This window comes from Lycorma delicatula, chromosome 3 (assembly GCF_047948215.1).
Source record: "Lycorma delicatula isolate Av1 chromosome 3, ASM4794821v1, whole genome shotgun sequence".
In the NCBI taxonomy this organism is placed as follows: domain Eukaryota; kingdom Metazoa; phylum Arthropoda; class Insecta; order Hemiptera; family Fulgoridae; genus Lycorma; species Lycorma delicatula.
The window spans coordinates 168,107,744-168,125,979 of record NC_134457.1 but is presented as its reverse complement, the minus strand read 5'-3'; the positions used below and the strand labels follow the sequence as shown (position 1 = coordinate 168,125,979).

Sequence of the window (18,236 nt, the reverse complement as noted above, 5' to 3'; positions counted from 1 at the left end):
AAACAAAATTATTCAAAACTAAATATGAAGTGAAAAAATTGATTAATTACTTTATAAAATACCAAAGAATTTGCTTCAATCATTTCCATCTGTTGAAAAAAAGTATTTAAAACAACTGTATGTTTTAAACTTTATATCGGTAGTATCAAATTAATTATTCTTTCTTTATTGCTGAAATTGTTTTTATATTTTCAGCAGTGGCATTTTTGGCATTCTTGTAGAAGAAATTCTACAAGAATGAACAAAGGCTAAAAACAAGTATGAAAACATAAAACGTTTACACTGTCTCATCCTGGCTGGACAGAATGTATTTTATTTTTTCTGTGATCTTAACTTTGAAAAAAAGCTACAGCTTGAATTTAAGCTGATCCTTAACTCACGTAACTTAAAAACATATATTTATACAATATAATAATTTAAAACCTTAATCTTCATATTAAAATCATAATCATAGAGTGTTAGCAGGTAGTATGACACAATGTGATTATAAAAAATATAATTTAATGAGATCATTTAATAATCAACAGAACACAAAAATGCTAATTCATTTATAAAAGGATTAGATTTTCCTAATTATATGGACTAATTTTAAACAAAACAATGCATTTTCTTAGTGAATAAAATAACTGTATATGATATAATTTATTTACACCAAATTTATTTAAAATATAAAATATTTATGCAGGTACACATTAAACACATACTTGAAAATTAATTAATGATGCTTAAATAATAACAAATAAAAGAAAATATATGAAGAAGCTTACCTGGAACCTGAGGTCATCATTTTCTTCTTTAAATTTGTCTAGCTGATGAGACAGATCAGTTTTTAACCTTGACAATTTCTCTAGTCGACTGGTAGCAACCTAAAACCATACAAAATATTAACATGCAGAACTATTTTTCACATTATTGTAAAAAATAATTATATCGTAGATACCTGATTTTCCATATATTTATGATATACCACTGATTTATAAATTAATTATTATAGGAATTATGTATCAAAAGAAATCTAAAGTTTACATAAAGTATCTAAAGATCAAGTAACAAAATAGAAGAAATACTTTTTTCCTTTTTTTCTATCTAATTATTTATTTTGAACTGACTATGTTTAATTTCACTTTCATCTAATAATAATATAGGTAATAGAAATTTTATTAGGAGGTAAGAACGTAGTTACTATAATTGGCAAAAAACTAAAAATACGTTTCAATTGTACAGTTGTTTTAGCACCTCAGCTGCTTTAATTATTTTATATAGCTAAAACTACTGTGTAGCTGCTCTAGGAGCATACAATATTATCTCAAATACTGGTCATTATTATTACAATTTGTCACAACAAACATTTTATTAATACATTTTATAACCGCTCTACCATGCTATATCTACATAAAGAATATGTAATAGTTGATGTATCACAAAACTCTGGCTGAAATTACATACATTACCGACAAATGATACTATCTTTAACGTAGAAAACCAGGTCAACAACAGTCAACCATACACACCCTAATTCATTAGTACTAATACAAGCTATTTTTTAACATATTATTTACTTGAACAGACAAAAATAGATACATTTAATTAAAAAAAAGTGTTTCATAATGGACACTCAATGAAAAATACAAACTTTACTGCTAAACTGATTCTAACTGTCATTTGTGAATTCAATTAATTTTGTAGCATATGAAAAAAAAGTCAAATACTGACTAGGATTTGAACCCAGAACCTTCAGAATGAAAAGACACAAATGCTTTCACTCTGTAATAAAAGTGAGATCACTATAAAAAACCTTTGTTTTATTAATTCCAGTACAGAATACCATTTATTTATTTCTTTCATAGTTTAAACAATATATCGATGAAAAAAACAAGAAGATTAAAATCGCCTTCAGTAATTCATTGAAAACGTACCGAGATGAATTCTAAAGCTGAACTACCACAAAGATTTTGCTTAAAAAAAATTTAGACTTCAGAATTAATTTTTATGATAAACACAACTATGTAAGTTAGATACCATAATCAAAGATTGTAGATGACCTGACATTGTATGAGATACAGGATATCCCCTGAAAATGCCGTAGTCATTCAATTTTTAAAGTTAAATAGTAATCAAATTTGTGATTTTCTACTGAATTATAATTAAAAATATACAGGACTGCAGTAAGTATTCCGGTTAAAAGATTATAATGCATTAGAAAGGAATGAAGAATACAATCAAACTACTCAAATTGATTGATGATCCATAAAAAAAAAAAAAATAACCAACAAAATTTATTAAAACATGAAATATTGAAGTGTATTTGGGTAAATATAAATTTATAGGAAGTTTTATAACATAATCAAACTGCAGTCAATGTTGAGCTCCCTGTTAAAAAACTGAAATATTTTAGTAAGTTTTATTTACCAAAAATGAAACAAATACTAGACCAACCTTTTACTTTTATCAGAAATCAATTTATATAACAAACAACTAATATGTAGAAGTACATTTGAATTTATTGGTGGTTTAGGGTAAGTTTTCATAATTTCTATAGCTTTGGTCGATTGAGGATTCCCTATCAACAACCTAAATCACTTGTAATTATTTCAAATTTATTCATCAAAACTTACAGTACATCTTTCTTGTTTTTAAGTAAACGTAATAAGCAATTGTCAAATTATATAATATTACATAGCAACTGTTACAAATATGTTATTACAAAAGTCTTATGGCTTTAGTTGACTTTGAGAGATTTTCAATGCCTGTCTTTCATACGTTTAGTTCACAATTTTATAAGGTTTTAAAAATCTTGCTTTCCACATTCAACCAGCGATTCCAATTGCCTATCTAAATATTACACTTTATTTTGTTTGATAGAATTTTATTTTATAATAAATGTGTGAATCTTCACACGAGACAAATCGCTCCTTAAAATGTCACAGCATTACTTATGAATAACAAACATCCAATTTCAGGCATAACTGGTAAGTGTAGCCAAATTTGAGTTTCCCAGTTCTTTCCCCTCCAAGTTCAATATCAGCACCTCAAACTCACCCAAAAATGTAAATGATATTATACACAGTTTCACATGTATCACTTTAATTTTTTTTATTATAAGTACTGGCTGTATAATTTTGAAACCATTATTCTCACAGAAAGCAACGCTTAATGATGTTTGTACCTCAGGTTAAATCATCAAATGACCAGAGCAAAACAACTATTTACTTAAATAAAAAACCAAATAAAAATAATAATGATACTAAAATGTAACTAACAAAATTTCTGTAATAGACAAATATATGGTGAAGGTATGATACATCTGCACATGACACAGAAAGTACTACTTGCCAAATATAATGACTTGATTTTCTACATAATGTAAACGTAAAACACTGAAATATTACTATGTGAGGTTTGTGAATAATACAAACCAACAAAGTTACCAAATCCTATTGTATTTACACACAGCTATTTCCTGTATTTTTCAAACATCTATTAAAAAAAAATTGTTTTTTACTTTTGTAGAAAGAATTTCCAAACAAAAAAGAATGGGCTTTAGAAAATAAATTATTTCAAATATCCTCCTTGCAGGGCATGGTGACAAATTTCAAAACCAATTATTGGTCTACAAACAATTTTAAGTTTAAATTCTTAAAAATCTACATTAAAAATTTTGAAGTACCTCAATGTTACAACAGAAATATCAGTTTCTTTAATGTTAAACATAATTTTACTTTTAAAATAAAAGCTCACACACTGGCAACAAAATCTCTGCTAAGGACATACAGCCGAAACAGTATAACAGCACAATTTTTGATTATTGATTATATTAATTGTTAATTAAAGAAAAAAATATAATAATAATAAGAATAATAAATACAATAATATGTTCTGATAAATCTTTAACAATATAATTCTCAAAAAAGATGTATTTTATTATTTTAAATCAACAACAAATTCAAAGAATTATATTATAAGTCTACATTACTATTATGGGGTAGATCGACAATAAAAGGTCCAAGGTTTTTTGTCAACAACAATAAAAAAAACAGATAACATACAAGTAGAATGTTAAGAAAAATACTTAAAAAACCAAATTTATAAACTGGGTAACATATATATCAGTCTACGACCCTCACTATAGAATAATAGTGATAAATAACAATGTTCAATATAAAAACTATCTTTAGAGCAACAGTTTGGTCATAGGACTTGAAATTTTGAGTGATCCAAGTATGTGGGTTTTAAAATAGTCAGCCCCCCATCTCAAAAATAGTTATGGCTAATTACCCGTCCTTCTTATGACTAAAAAGGAATTTTGTGTGGTTTTTAGCAACCTGACAAACACCACAATGAGGTGACCGTTCATTGTTCCTATTTTTTAATTTGATTTTTTTTATTTTATGTTTTTAACTTTTTTTGTATTTGTTTTTTGTGGAACAATTTGTGAAGAAGATAATCTAAAAAATTAACTTTTGTACGATACAGCATTTACTCTCCATGTGGAGAATAGCCACTTGAAGCATCTGTCCTTTTGACTTATTCACTGTCACTGAGAAAACAACTTTAATGGAAACTGGAGGTGAAGTAAAGGGAAAATCTAAAAGAATGAGCACCATACATTGTCACACCTTTAAAGCTGCTTTTCTTGATAACTGATATACTGAGATATCGAAAAAGAAAGAGATCCTTATGTAGAAAATTTAATTTTAAATACTGCTAGTGGTTTCTAAATTCGATATGACTTATGGTTTGGTCACAGTAAAGTTAAATATGGACAAAACACATAATCTGGTTGATACAGCAAAACAATTTCTAACTGCAGTATTCCTATGTTCTGTCCAGATATAAAATTGATCTTCATGTAAATATCAGCCAATCAGTTGAGTAGTTTTTGCATGAAAAAGTTAAAGATTTACAAGAACCACTAGATTGTTATATTTGTAATGGATACATGTAAGGATGTACACGGGTGCAGAGATTAACTTAACAAAAAAGCAACAATTTCAATTAAACTGCAATAATTATTTCTCTAAAACATTTCCATTGAATCATTTTAAACTAGTTTTAAATTTTTTGATCATATAAATTTTAATATTTGCTTCCTATTCGTGTTAATTTTCAATTAACTGTTACATATCCAACGATCTGAGATCTTTAAATGTAGTAGTTTAATTATTTTTAATATATATATATACTAGATCTACCTGCCATGCTTCACTGTGACACATTGTGGTTGCATGGATGAGAAATGAGAAACAAAACAAAGCATATGTTTCATAGAAGTTTAATTATGCAATACTTGTGGATATACAATATTTTTTTTGTTTTTCCACTGTCTGCGTAGATATAAAGGCTATCTGGTTTGCCGACTCGGGAACACGCAACATACAGTTGCCCATGTGAGAAGCAATCCGCATCTAAATCTAAACCACACAATTATAAAGATTGACCTTGAGCTTTATTGATTGTGATTGCAAATGCCAATCGAATTGGGAATTGCAATCTTTTAAATTAAAATGGTGTATTGGTCGGGATTATGGGTATTCAAGGAATGAGGACATCTTCACCTGCGAAAGGCCCAGTTAAAACCGTTGCTACCACTACATTATTCATCAATTTCTTAACTGCAAGTCGCATGCCGTTGCAGAGTTTTGGCTGATTAATATTCCGCAACAGGATAAGTGTCATTTTTTGATCAACTGATTTTTGATTCCCAGTTCCTCCTGGCGCATCCAAGAAGAAGGTGCCCCCAAACTCCGTCATTTATCATTTGCATTATGCGATCATAAATGCCTTTCTGTTAATTTGGGAATGTTTGATTGGACATATGACTGAAGATCACCAATGTTGTAACTCTGTTCACGGCGTAAGTCCACATCAAATGAAGCAATCGCAGCTCGGGTGGGTGCTGGCATTCCCAATTGACTAAGAACTTTATTTGCAATAGCTAAGCACTTGATAAATATCTTCAATATTTATCAATGCTTCGTTGTAAATGCCTTCTGTAAATTCCATGGTCATATTGGTATTTTCTAGGCGTACTCTATGCAAAATTATCCTCAGCCATATGCGATCGATATCTTTCCCATAACTCTGTGGGAGATGAAGGGAAGCAAGCGGTCAATATAATTGCGAATAATGCGCGAATTTGGTTTGGATGTGCAGTGTTGCACGTGTCATTAATACATATATCTCACTGTTGGTCGTTTTCTAATAAATTCAGAGCTTGGTGAAAGGCGCAGCTCAATCACGACACGATCACACAAAAGTACCTCGATTAAAGTGAATATTTAAATCAGATTGTATAATAATCTGAATCGGATGCAAGTGTATACGTTGTTTTTTTTTTAATAACAATGTAATTGGGAACAGGTATTGTTTCACATGTGACTGCGGTTGTCGTTAGCTAGTATGGCGAGTGTTCCCTTCGCTTCCGGCAGATGGCGCGGTCACTGGTACACAACTGACCGTTAAAAAAACTATTTTCTCGCGGTCGCGGGTATGTGACTGATCCGAAAAATAGATAAAAACAATCTTTGATGCGGGTTATATATCGTGCTAAAATTTGAGCTCAATCGGTGCAGAACATTTTGAGTTTTTGAAGCGTACACAAACGAACTTAACATTTTTATATATATAAAGATTTGTGGGCTGCGAAAAAAGCCCTCAAGTCGTGCGAAAAAACACAATTTTAAATGCTTACAAAATCAGAGTAATGCTTACAAATTACAGAATAATCAAACGGCGTTGATTTCAGATGTTAATAAACTGCTAACGTAAGTAGAAGTTGTGCTGCTTCAGTGTACAACGTGATTCTCGAGTATGATCTACTAATGAATTACGGTCTCCAAAGAAAACAAAACCCCGCAGGTCAATTGAGAAAAAGGTGAGATTTTGATAAAAACGCGATTCGTAAAAAAATTACACGAATTTGAATTATTTAGAAATAGTTTAGCGGTGTATTATGTCCTTTGGAAGAGAATTCGGTTATTGTCTTTGACAACCCTTCTTATCATTAAACGAAAAGAATTTCAGCCGTGTTATAGAAAAACAATGATATCAAAATGTGGCTTAGTTCAAAAGGAATAATTTTTGAAGAGGTTTAAGTTAATGTTCAATCATTGCAAAGGGTTTCGCGTATTAAAAGTAATTATAGTCCGTATAAAATTGGTTTGACACACAACGCCATATTGGTAAGTCGTGTTTTTATTCGGCTCCTAACGAATATGTTTGCCGGCCTCCGTGGCGCGAATGGTAACGTCTCGGACTTAAATCCGGTGGTTTCGAGTTGGAATCCCGGTCAGGCATGGCATTTTCATACGCTATAAATCATTCATATGATGATAAGAATTACTTCAGATGTGATCTGAAGTAATGCATAACGGTGATTTCGGAGGTTAGAAAAAACAAAAAAAAAAACGAATACTTAGTTGTGTGGTTTCAGTGTTACTGTTTGTGAATTTTGTTTTTTGCTTTTACATAGCAAAGAACGCTAAATGATCATAAAACGATTGTTTAATCATATATATGTAAAAGAATAACCTAACAAAGGATTTTTTGGTCATTATGTAGGGATATTTTTTCTGTGTATTTGGTTATTTCGACTTTTTTTGTTTGCATAGTCTTAAGTCAATCTGGGGTATAAGAAAGTTGGGTGTTTTAATTTATTTACTGTAAGTCATCCTTCTTGGTAGCTTATCTTTTTTTTTTTTTTAATAAAATACAGATGTTTTAGCTGTTAAATATAATTCAAAGAAATTTGTTACTTAATCAGTTGTGATTTTGTTTACATTGGCAACGACCATAACGGTTCTTTGTGATTGGTCGTTGTGTTTGACAGCGGCCATCTTCCATTGATCTGATTGGTTTTCCTTTGTTTACATTTCCATCTGATTTATTAGCCTCTTATTTATTAAAAAACTGTACAAATTAAAAATAGCTAGATAGATTTATTAAAAATAGATTAAAACAACCTTTGATGCGGGTTATATATCGTGGTAAAATTTTTTTATCGTGTTTTTTTTTTTTTTAATAAAATACAGATGTTTTAGCTGTAAAATATAATTCAAAGAAATTTGGTCGTTGTGTTTGACAGCGGCCATCTTGCATTGATCTGATTGGTTTTCCTTTGTTTACATTTCCAAATTAAAAATAGATAGATAGATTTATTAAAAATAGATGAAAACAATCTTTGATGCGGGTTATATATCGTGCTAAAATTTGAGCTCAATCGGTGCAGAACATTTTGAGTTTTTGAAGCCGTACACAAACGAACTTAACATTTTTATATATATAGATATACAAAAACTCTATTTTTCATTTATAATATTGTTATACGACCCCTACATTACATTTTTTTCAAATAATTTTGTATTTTCGGACTAGATAAACATCTACAGTCGGTATTTTATTCTATTTAAATCGTCCTATACCCAGTGTCATATGCATTTGTAAGATGAATAGTTTGATTCTCATTTCACCAAAATTGGCACAGCCATTCTGAAATGACAGGAGAATAAATAAAGAATATACAACAGAAACACATTATCTCTTTTTCTAGACATAATTGGGGGGGGGGGGGGGGAAAGAAATTAATGTCCATCTAAACATTTTATAGATTTTATCATAATATATATCATGAAAAAGGCAAATAAAAATTATATTTTTAGTAAGTTATATTATTTTTTATAATAATTAATACATCAATGTACAATTTAGATAATGTATGTGAATGTACTTAAAATTTAATTTCAGAAATAATCAACGAAGTAATAATATTTTGAAAAAAATTTTCTTGAAATACTTATTTTAATATGCTCAACCTAGTTTTAAGCTAATGCAACTGCAAAATCACAAAGTAGTTCGTGATTTAAGCACATCTGCACTGCTCACCATGCAGTTAACAAGATTTCTAATATTTATTGATAAATTGTAAATATACAAATAATACTGATCAACTGTAAAAATCTGATGAATTTACCAAAAATGCAAGCAATAATATATCAAATTATGCTTTAAATTTAACATCAATGTTTAAGGTTAGCATTTTACTTACACCAATTTTTTTTTAACTTTTTGGTAATCTTACAAGAATGATAAATAGTAAATCCGACCTAAAAAATTAACTGGTTGCATGATCTGAGACTGGTATACAAAAATTATTCCCAAACTCCAACTGGAATTTTAACGAACATAATTACATGTAAATATACTACGAATAGGAACAATTCAACTCTAAATACAGAATGAATTAGTTACATTGTTTTATGAGTTCAATTTATAAAAAATGTATTAAACATTGAATATAATTACAACTGACTTAATCGTTCAAGTAAGAGTTTTGAGAAACAGGCTTGTGATCGCAAAAAGGAGCACCCAATCAATGACATGAACGATGAATATCCAGCCTTCATAGTCATAACGGGTTCTCGGCGCAACAGCATTAGTATCTGGCGAACTTAATTTCAATAATATTCAGAAATGTGCGCACACAAAACGTAGATAAGAAAAAAGTCTTCAGTAACAATTCATAAAAGCTTAAAAGCAATATCAAAGGTAAATAAAGCAATGCAATTTTATTAAGAACAAAAAAAAAATAAAACTACGAATCGTAGTACAATTATGCAAGCATCTGCACACACACGCGCGCGCGCGCACACACACACACACACACACACACACACAGAGAGAGAGAGAGAGAGAGAGAGAGAGAGAGAGAGAGAGAGAGAGAGAGAGAGTGAGGGGTATTAAAAAAAGTTCAATGTACGAAATTAAAAGGTTATTCCCGTATGAACCAAGCAAAGTAAGCAATAAGGATGTCCAGAAAGAATTTATAATGAGTTTTTTTGTTTAGTTGCTATATCTTTTACAAGAACAGCTTACTAAAGATTAAGAACTGTAAAAGTAAACTAGCATCTATATGTTCAACAAACCATACACTGTAAAACCCACAAATAGAAAATTTCAATTTTTTTCCAACAATTCAAACATAGATTAATAATTTTACAAGTTAACCCAATAAAACGTGAAATGAAAGATAAGGAAAAAAAACTCTAAAGGTGCGTTATCTGCAATTCTAAGAACAATAAAAAACCACAAAGTTTTCCTTCTCGTTTATCAATAAGAAAATGGAAACAAAAATATTTCTAATTTCAATATTTCATAACATTAATGTACCTCTTTCATCAAACTGAACTTCCATCAGCTTTCAATTTAAAATATTATTTAAACAGCTCAGCTGCAATTAACTGTTTTTATATCAACATTATTTTTAGAAACACAAATAAAGAAAGTCTAAATTAAATTTATACATAATCGTTTCTTAATTTTTAACCAAACACAATAAAGGAGGTTCTATATTCGATTTGTACATTTTTTTAAGGGGGGTTTTCTTTGAGTAAAAAGTAAGTTATATTCCCCCTTTTCAGTTTGTTAAGGCTTTTCACTAGACTCTTTTCTTACTTCTATGATGATGGAAGTTTGTAGCTTTATTTCTTGTGAAATATTTACCTCAGCGAAACTATAGACTAGAAGGGCCATAAAAAAAATAGGTTGAAGAAATCTGGCGAAAATGAAATAGGCCTCTTGTATAACAAAAAACACCTATAACAATAAATTTAATTCTACAAATAAAGGCATTTGAATACGGGGGTTCATTCAGAAGTATTGTCTACTGTGAAATGTTTGACGATGATTGAAACAAGTATTTAAATGAAATCCAAAAGAATGAAAAAATATTTTTAAAGAAAATATTTAGTCCAACAATTCCAATAACAAATTACTCGTTTGATATACATATATATAAATTCCACCCGTAGAAAATACCAAAAATTAAAAAAATAAACATACATAATGCACGATAGGAGATCTGTTTTTAGATTCTTTTTCTAGAAAGAAAAAATAAAAGTATATATTGTTATATAAGGAAGTCTAAACAAACCAGAAACAGAAATTCTGCAGATACAAAGTTGGGAATTTATCTCAAAAAAAGAATCTTCTATGATAAAGATGCTCCAAAACAAAAATAAGTAGCGGCAGAAGAATTCGGGAAAAAGGCTACTGAGAGATTTAAAACGTACTGGTAGGTAAGAAAGGAGAAGTGGGATACTTGAATAAAGTAGTAATGTGGTCCATGAAAAAAAAAAAATTTAAACTGTGTTAAAAATCCAAAAAATTACACACTATTCAATGCTTTGGATTTCAGCTTTTTTTAAATTGGCAACAAATTAAGGGTTAGAAAATTGGTAGTGATTGTTATTTTTATTCTGTTTTAAATAATTTTTTTTCATCTTCAAACTTTATATTTATATTTTTAATGTTTTTTAATTATACTTTTCATATAATCTCTGTAATAATATTTTTTCTCAAAAATAAATCTCATATTATAATTCAACCTATACACTTTTAACAATAAATAACAAACAAGAGAAAATTTTAATAATTTTCATTGTAAATTTATTAAAATACGATAATACTACTTCCAGCTACTATCATCTGAATTTTTAATTATCACCAAACAGTCTGCACTCTTTAAAATAGGCAAGCGTTCAGGATACGAAGTGAAACTCTATGAGGCGTTAAATTCAAAACAGAACGACGAGGTTCATCGAAGGAGTGACCTTGTGACACTTGATGGAACGCAAGGATAGCAGGAGAATTATGTATCTCCTTATTAATCGCATAACTTGGACAAAAGTCTCTTTCTGTTGTATCTTTCTTTTAACGGCAGCAATTTTTACTTAGTGGCGGTTATATTTATTTTGTTTTATTTATGGACGGAATTATTTGCCGCGTTCCGATTCTTTAGACCGGGAAGAAACTGTTTGAAAAGGGCTGATCTAGGGCGAGCTTAGTTCCAGGCATGATTCCCCTTCAGTCCGCTCCTGAAGTCCTTTTGGTAATAGAGCCTTCCGGCCTAACAGGAATGCGTCTTTCCGGGACCCTAGTGTTTGGAAGATGCAATGCGCTCCCCTTTCTGGACGGAGTCGTATGTGACACTTGACAAACACCGGTTTTGAATACTATCGAAAGCGCAATATATCGATATATCACTTAATTTCATTTTTTTTGTTGGGTTTTACGAAAGAGGCGGCCAAAAGATCTGCTCGCAGATACCACAACCCGCCGTATGTGGTTATGTCGGATTCCCGCCAACCAACTACTTCTTCTTGAGGTCGGTTGGTAACACTCATTCTTTGTCGTTTTCTAACATGATTTATTGTAAACGTACATTCACCCTTCTAGAGTAATAAAAAAATAAATCAGAAGAAAACAAATTGTGTTCAACACATCAGATGAAATTGTCAGAACCAATTAATGCTGCCTACAGATATTGACTGTACGATACTGTTATCATATAAAATTGGAACATATAAAGTGGAACTCTAAATAAGTAGAGCATTTAATCGATTAAATCGAAAAAACTAATGAAAAAGATGATGTAATATAAACGTATACACCTCAGACAGATCACTTAAATTAAATGCAAACATCACATTATGTTTTTACATATAAAGATAAATCGCTAAAAAAGTAAATTAAATAGTACACGTCGATCTCTTCATACAAAAAAAAACTAACAATGATTTAATTTCTGACAATTTACTCATTTTCAGCGTCTACGAATACGAGTGAAGCACATATACAAAATAGATCCATTCAATAAACGCAGTTGTTGATCTCCAAGTAACTTTCATAAAATAAACAATACAAAAAGTAGTTTACGCCTATTGTCAGTTAAATTGTGACATTTTGCGGGTAGCTTTCCACTTTCACTGGTTACAATGTTTTACACTAATATACTACTCTATACAGGTTGAAGAAAAGAGCAAACATAAATAACACAAAAAATATTTTAAAAAAATGCATTTACAGAGTTACTGGAAACATATTATATCAAATATGTTTTAACGTTTTAATTACACCAGAATTCTTGACATCAGAATTTTAACATAGCTCAATTCAACAACGCATATAATTTAAATTGCAATTGGAAATGCGAAGATTACGTATTAAAAATGTATTATTTCTTATTAAAAAGAAAACGGTCACATAAATTTTTTTATTCATAATAAATTGTAAACGTTTCTTATGAACCGTTAATAGAGAATACAACAATTCAAATCACAATACAATTGATAATTTATTATAATTCGCTAATAAACGTTAAGTCTAAGCGAGACCAATATAAGTGGGCGTCTTAGAAAGTGAATGTACTTTAATATAACTTCAACATGCACTGAGAATTATACAAACATATGATTTTTTATTTAATTAGATTTATACACCGAAATATGTTTCTTTAATTTAAAAATTTTTCTGTAATACGCATTATTTATTATTATTATTATATTACACATTTTTATTATAATATCCCAGACAGAAAATTCAATATGTTATTTCAAAGTTGTTCTTAACATAAATCCAAGAGATTCAAGAAAACCAATTTTGTTTTACTAGATTTCAATGCGTTTTTAACAATACAACGGCGGTCATACTTTACTATAATCGGCGCTATTTACAGCTAAGACAAAAAATTCTCTATAAATTTTAAATATTTTTCTTAACGTAGTCCCAAAAAAGGGAATCGATCTAAAACAAATTACACGTATTTGAAATGTGTAACTTGTAAATAGGTAGGTTACGTGTTGATGATTTCATAGGTTTTTAGTTTTATTGATTTCTCCTAAGCACTGAACTGACAAGAAGAGATCCGATCATTGCAACAAAAAAATTAAATAATAATTGTAATAAACAAGTAATATGATTCTACCTTCCCGGCAAAGATAAGTTAGAAAATTACATTCGCAACAAGTTCTCTAGTTTTTATAACGTTTAAATAGAAACTTCCCTTTTTTGTATTAATCACAACAACAAATAATAACGTATTATTGCATTATCTAAATGTAAAATTTTGCAATCTATATTTCTTTAATAAAGACCTAAGAGACATCCCATAGTTGTTGCCTTAGCAGAATAAAGTCTTACAAACCATACGAGGTCTGTTCAGAAAATAACTGAACATTTTTAATTACGCGCAAATGGAGATATTTAGAAACGTGCGATTGGCAGCATTGTGTTCCGCATAACCTCCTCTGTAACTACACGTTCTTGGATTGTTGATATCTCGTTTAGTTTCGTGTTATTGTTATTTGAGTGCAACGTGTACTAGTAGCGATTTTTGTAATGTGCGATTTTCGGCAGCAACGATACAACGAAAAATTTTGCGCGAAACCGGAAAAAACTTTCACAGAAAGGTTTCTACTTTTGAAACAAGCTTACTGGTCGTACGCAACGTTAGGGATGGTTTTCAGGATTTAAATGTGGTTTCAGTCAATTGAAAATAACCCTCGACAAGAAAGGCCTTCGACTTCAACTAATGACATCCACGTTCAGGAAAATCAACGATCTGGTGCGTTGATTTCAAGGCACGTTTTTGACTTGCAAGAGACTGTCAGAAAACTTGCAGAACCCGATTGGATAACGCAATGACATTTTGAATGAAAAACTGAACACGCATCGAATGGACATTTATCGGCAAATTTTTGACCAAGCTGATGACTATGAAACATCATACAAAGGACATAACCGGAGACAGAAGGTGGGTTTATGGCTACGACATCGAGACAAAAGTCAATCATCACAATATATCGGCAAAGAATCCCCATCCCCCAACAAAGCACGTCAGTCACGATCCGATCTCTAAGTGATGCTCTCTGTTTTTTTTTTCGATTTTAATAGAATTGTGCATTTTGAATTCTTGTCTCGAGGTGAAACAGCAAACCGTGGGTACTATCAAGGCCTTTTACAACTGTTAAATGAAAATTCGCAAAAAGAGACTCGAGTTGTAGCGAGACAACTCATGGTTCCTTCAGCACGGCGATGCGCCCGCACATTCAGCTGCGTCAATTCTTCAGTTTTGTGACAAAAATTAGATGACCCTTAAGCTCCCTACTCGCCTGACCTGTTTCCTAGCGATTTTTTCTTATTTCCGAAATTAATATCAGCGATGAAAGGACGCCTTTTGAAACTATTGATGTCATTAAAGTAAATCCGTCATGGACCTTAAAGGCAATTTCAAATGAATTTATCCAGGCCTTCTTCGCGAAGTGGAAACACCACTGAGAAAAGCGAGTGAAATACTTTGAAGGAGACAAGGACCAATAATTTATAAAATTAATAACAAAGATTAAAAAAATAAGTTCGCTTATTTTCTGAACAGGCCTCGTGTACAATAAATATAAATGAATAAATTATTATGAAGTTAAGAAGCTATTTGTTGTTTCTGTTATACGACTATGTAACTCGTAAAAAAAGTGTAGTATGTCAGTAATGTAGGTATTACATTTGTGTAAGTTAATGAAAAACAAGCGATTGAGGGACGGTTTAATATGCTTGCGGGGTTTTTAATAGGCGCATGTAACCCATTAATGGGACAGGTTATTGGTGGGCGTAAAACAATGATATTGGAAATAATCCAGTTAAATTTAAATTACCTTCCTACGTCTTCTAAGATACATAATCTACAGGTAACAGTACAGCATAAGTTACAGATAAAACAGACCGTTAACAAATCTATTACAATAGTTACATGAATCGTAAAATATACACTTCGTACATTGTATGTAAATAAAATGACTGTTTACGAGTAAGTAAGTAAATAAAGGTACTGTGTGACATCACGGTGTCCTATATTTTTTATTTTTACTTTGTCCCAATAATTCTTCTTTTTTTTTGGTAAGTACATACGACAGATGTTATTCATTTGACCTACAATGTTTGAGCTGTACAGTTTGTTTTGGTTTTATTTTTCGCTGTTGATCCAGAATTTTTTATCACATTATTTTTCTGCCCCCAGTCCCGTAACCAATACTTTTTCGTCGCGATAACAAATCGTTAGTTTGGGCACATTTTAGCTATTAAACGACGTATTTTACCGAAATAGTAATTATGAGATGTAGCAGTCTCCTGAAGTTTTTACCTGTATGTTGTTCTACATAACCTTCATGTCACACCGCAATTGGTTATCTTTTGTGATGTTGATTAGTAAGAGTGAGGAACTATTCGTTAGACAAAATACATTAAACAAATTCAAATACTAAAAAAAAGTAGAAAACTGCAATATTACATATTCATTAATCCTAAAAAAGACCGTTTCGAACTCGTGCCGCAAGACTTTCAATCAAATTATGATAATTAACAATATTTTTATCCTATTTTTTTATAGAAAAAAAAAGAATTAAAACGAATACAAGCGTATCGTTAGATTCTACAATATACCAACGTGCGCGTTGGTATAGTTCAACCGGTCAAGACTCGTTTACATCTTTTTAAACTGCGTGCACAATTATTAAAGTAAAAATTTCCATTCTGTATGTCAGTAAATTAAAAACTTTTCACTGTTATTATGCTACAATTCAAAATCGTATATAAACGACGGTTAAGAACTATCATCCTAAAAAGTTATTAAATTAAATCCCCCCACCTTTTGAATAAATAAAAGATATTTTATATATAATGTTAACATACTCGTATTTCACAGAATTTGTTTTATCAAGACGAATTTTCTGAGGTAAGGTTGTAAACAATGAAACCTGATCAGCAGAATGGCGGGTGGTCGAGTTCAACAATCAGAATAGCGATGTATTTATAATTTAAATCATTTCATCAGTCATGCGATAGATATAATTACAGCGCTTAATTTAAACATTACGAAAACTATCTTCTTATTATTAACCGAGCGACTTATGAATAAGATGATAATTCTGAAGAAAGATATAACGTAGTATATTAGGGGGAAAAATAAGTTAAAATAACAAAATAACAAGACGCACACATTCTAAATATATATGTAGATGTGTGTTTAATCGCGTAGAATACGATTTCAACAATCTCAATTTTTCAAACGGGACTATTCGGATGCAAATAAGACGTGTTTTTTTTTACTGTAGCTGAATTCAAGTTATTCCGGTACCGTATACATCAGTGACCTCCTCCGCAACAAACCGGTGACGGGTTTTATGGAACAGCTGATCGCCGACTCCCCCCCCCAACCCCCGGGCAACTTATCCGACTAGTACCTCGCCCCGCCGATACCCGGTCGAGAACTACAACAGGAATAAAACGCATCGCGGCCAGCGATTATATTTATCGTCCGCAACGGATACTAGCGCATACACACATACCTACCGGGTCAAGGTGAATTTATTTCCTTGAACCCTGCTCGGTCGGATCTTATTTTTTAATATCTTTACACCGGTACTACGCATAGAAGAATCGTATAGATTAAACGCTAAAACGATCGTAAATTCGTAATTTAATGTAACTGAACACACTAATCTTAAAAACTGATAAACTATAATTTCAAGATGAAGGCGAACTCAGCATAAAAAAGTTTAAGTTGAACGAACAAAATATCCAAGTTCCGTCGACTGACTGAGTTAACAACGTTTAATGACTACACGTTTTTACACGCTTAGCTTCAATTTGACAACGCGCGGATCGTACTTCGCTTCCGGTTTGCATCATATAAAGATAAATAAATTAACATCATTCTAATTATTAACCGTAACGGATAGATAAATCGTTCCGTATTCCGTAATAATAACCGCAGATTTTACAACTTGAAAAAAGTATGAACGGGATTTATGCATAAATCTAGCAGAAGAGATTCTACGTCACGTACCGTCATGATCGCCTAAAACGGGACAAAATTTACCATTACTTACCAACTTCAGCGATTTTATTTCCACACTGTTCCTTGAACGTTTTTAAGAACAAGAATATATATTTAGGAGTTAAAAAAATCTGAGAACTCTTCCTAAAATTCAACTCATATACGCTTAAAAGGACGGGGAAGATAAATCAGGAAATAACTTTGCACATTATACTATTTAGTTTTATGTTTTTTCTAGATGAATAGTTCGAATAGCGATTTTAAAATGAAAAATAACTCGTATTTATTTGGAGAAATACTTCGCCTCGAGTGTTTTAGCCGCTTATAAATGTTAAAATAAATAATGAACCCGCCAGCTTACCGAAAAAATGTATACGGTTATGAAAAAGCGCATGTAAGACACACTCGTACAATAGATGAAAGTTAAAGGGAAGAGTACAGTATGGAGAGCGATCCGTTTCAGTATATGAGCTGGAAACCGCACTAGTTTAATCGTAAAAATGTATTTTCTATTCTATCCCGACTACACAAACATTTATTTATTTTTCAATAACGGTAATCAGTAAAACTTATA

At 30.8% G+C, this 18,236-nt stretch overlaps 1 protein-coding gene across 3 annotated transcripts in view; it reads right to left on the bottom strand.

Annotated features, from left to right (window-relative positions):
• jvl (javelin-like) overlaps nucleotides 1–18,236 on the bottom strand; it is a 450,812-nt gene that overhangs the window by 23,312 nt on the left and 409,264 nt on the right. For all 3 annotated transcript variants that reach the window (XM_075360968.1, XM_075360970.1, XM_075360967.1), the window contains one exon: nucleotides 768–866. In XM_075360968.1, the coding sequence (XP_075217083.1) occupies nucleotides 768–866 (99 nt within the window). The remainder of the gene's footprint in view (nucleotides 1–767; nucleotides 867–18,236) is intronic.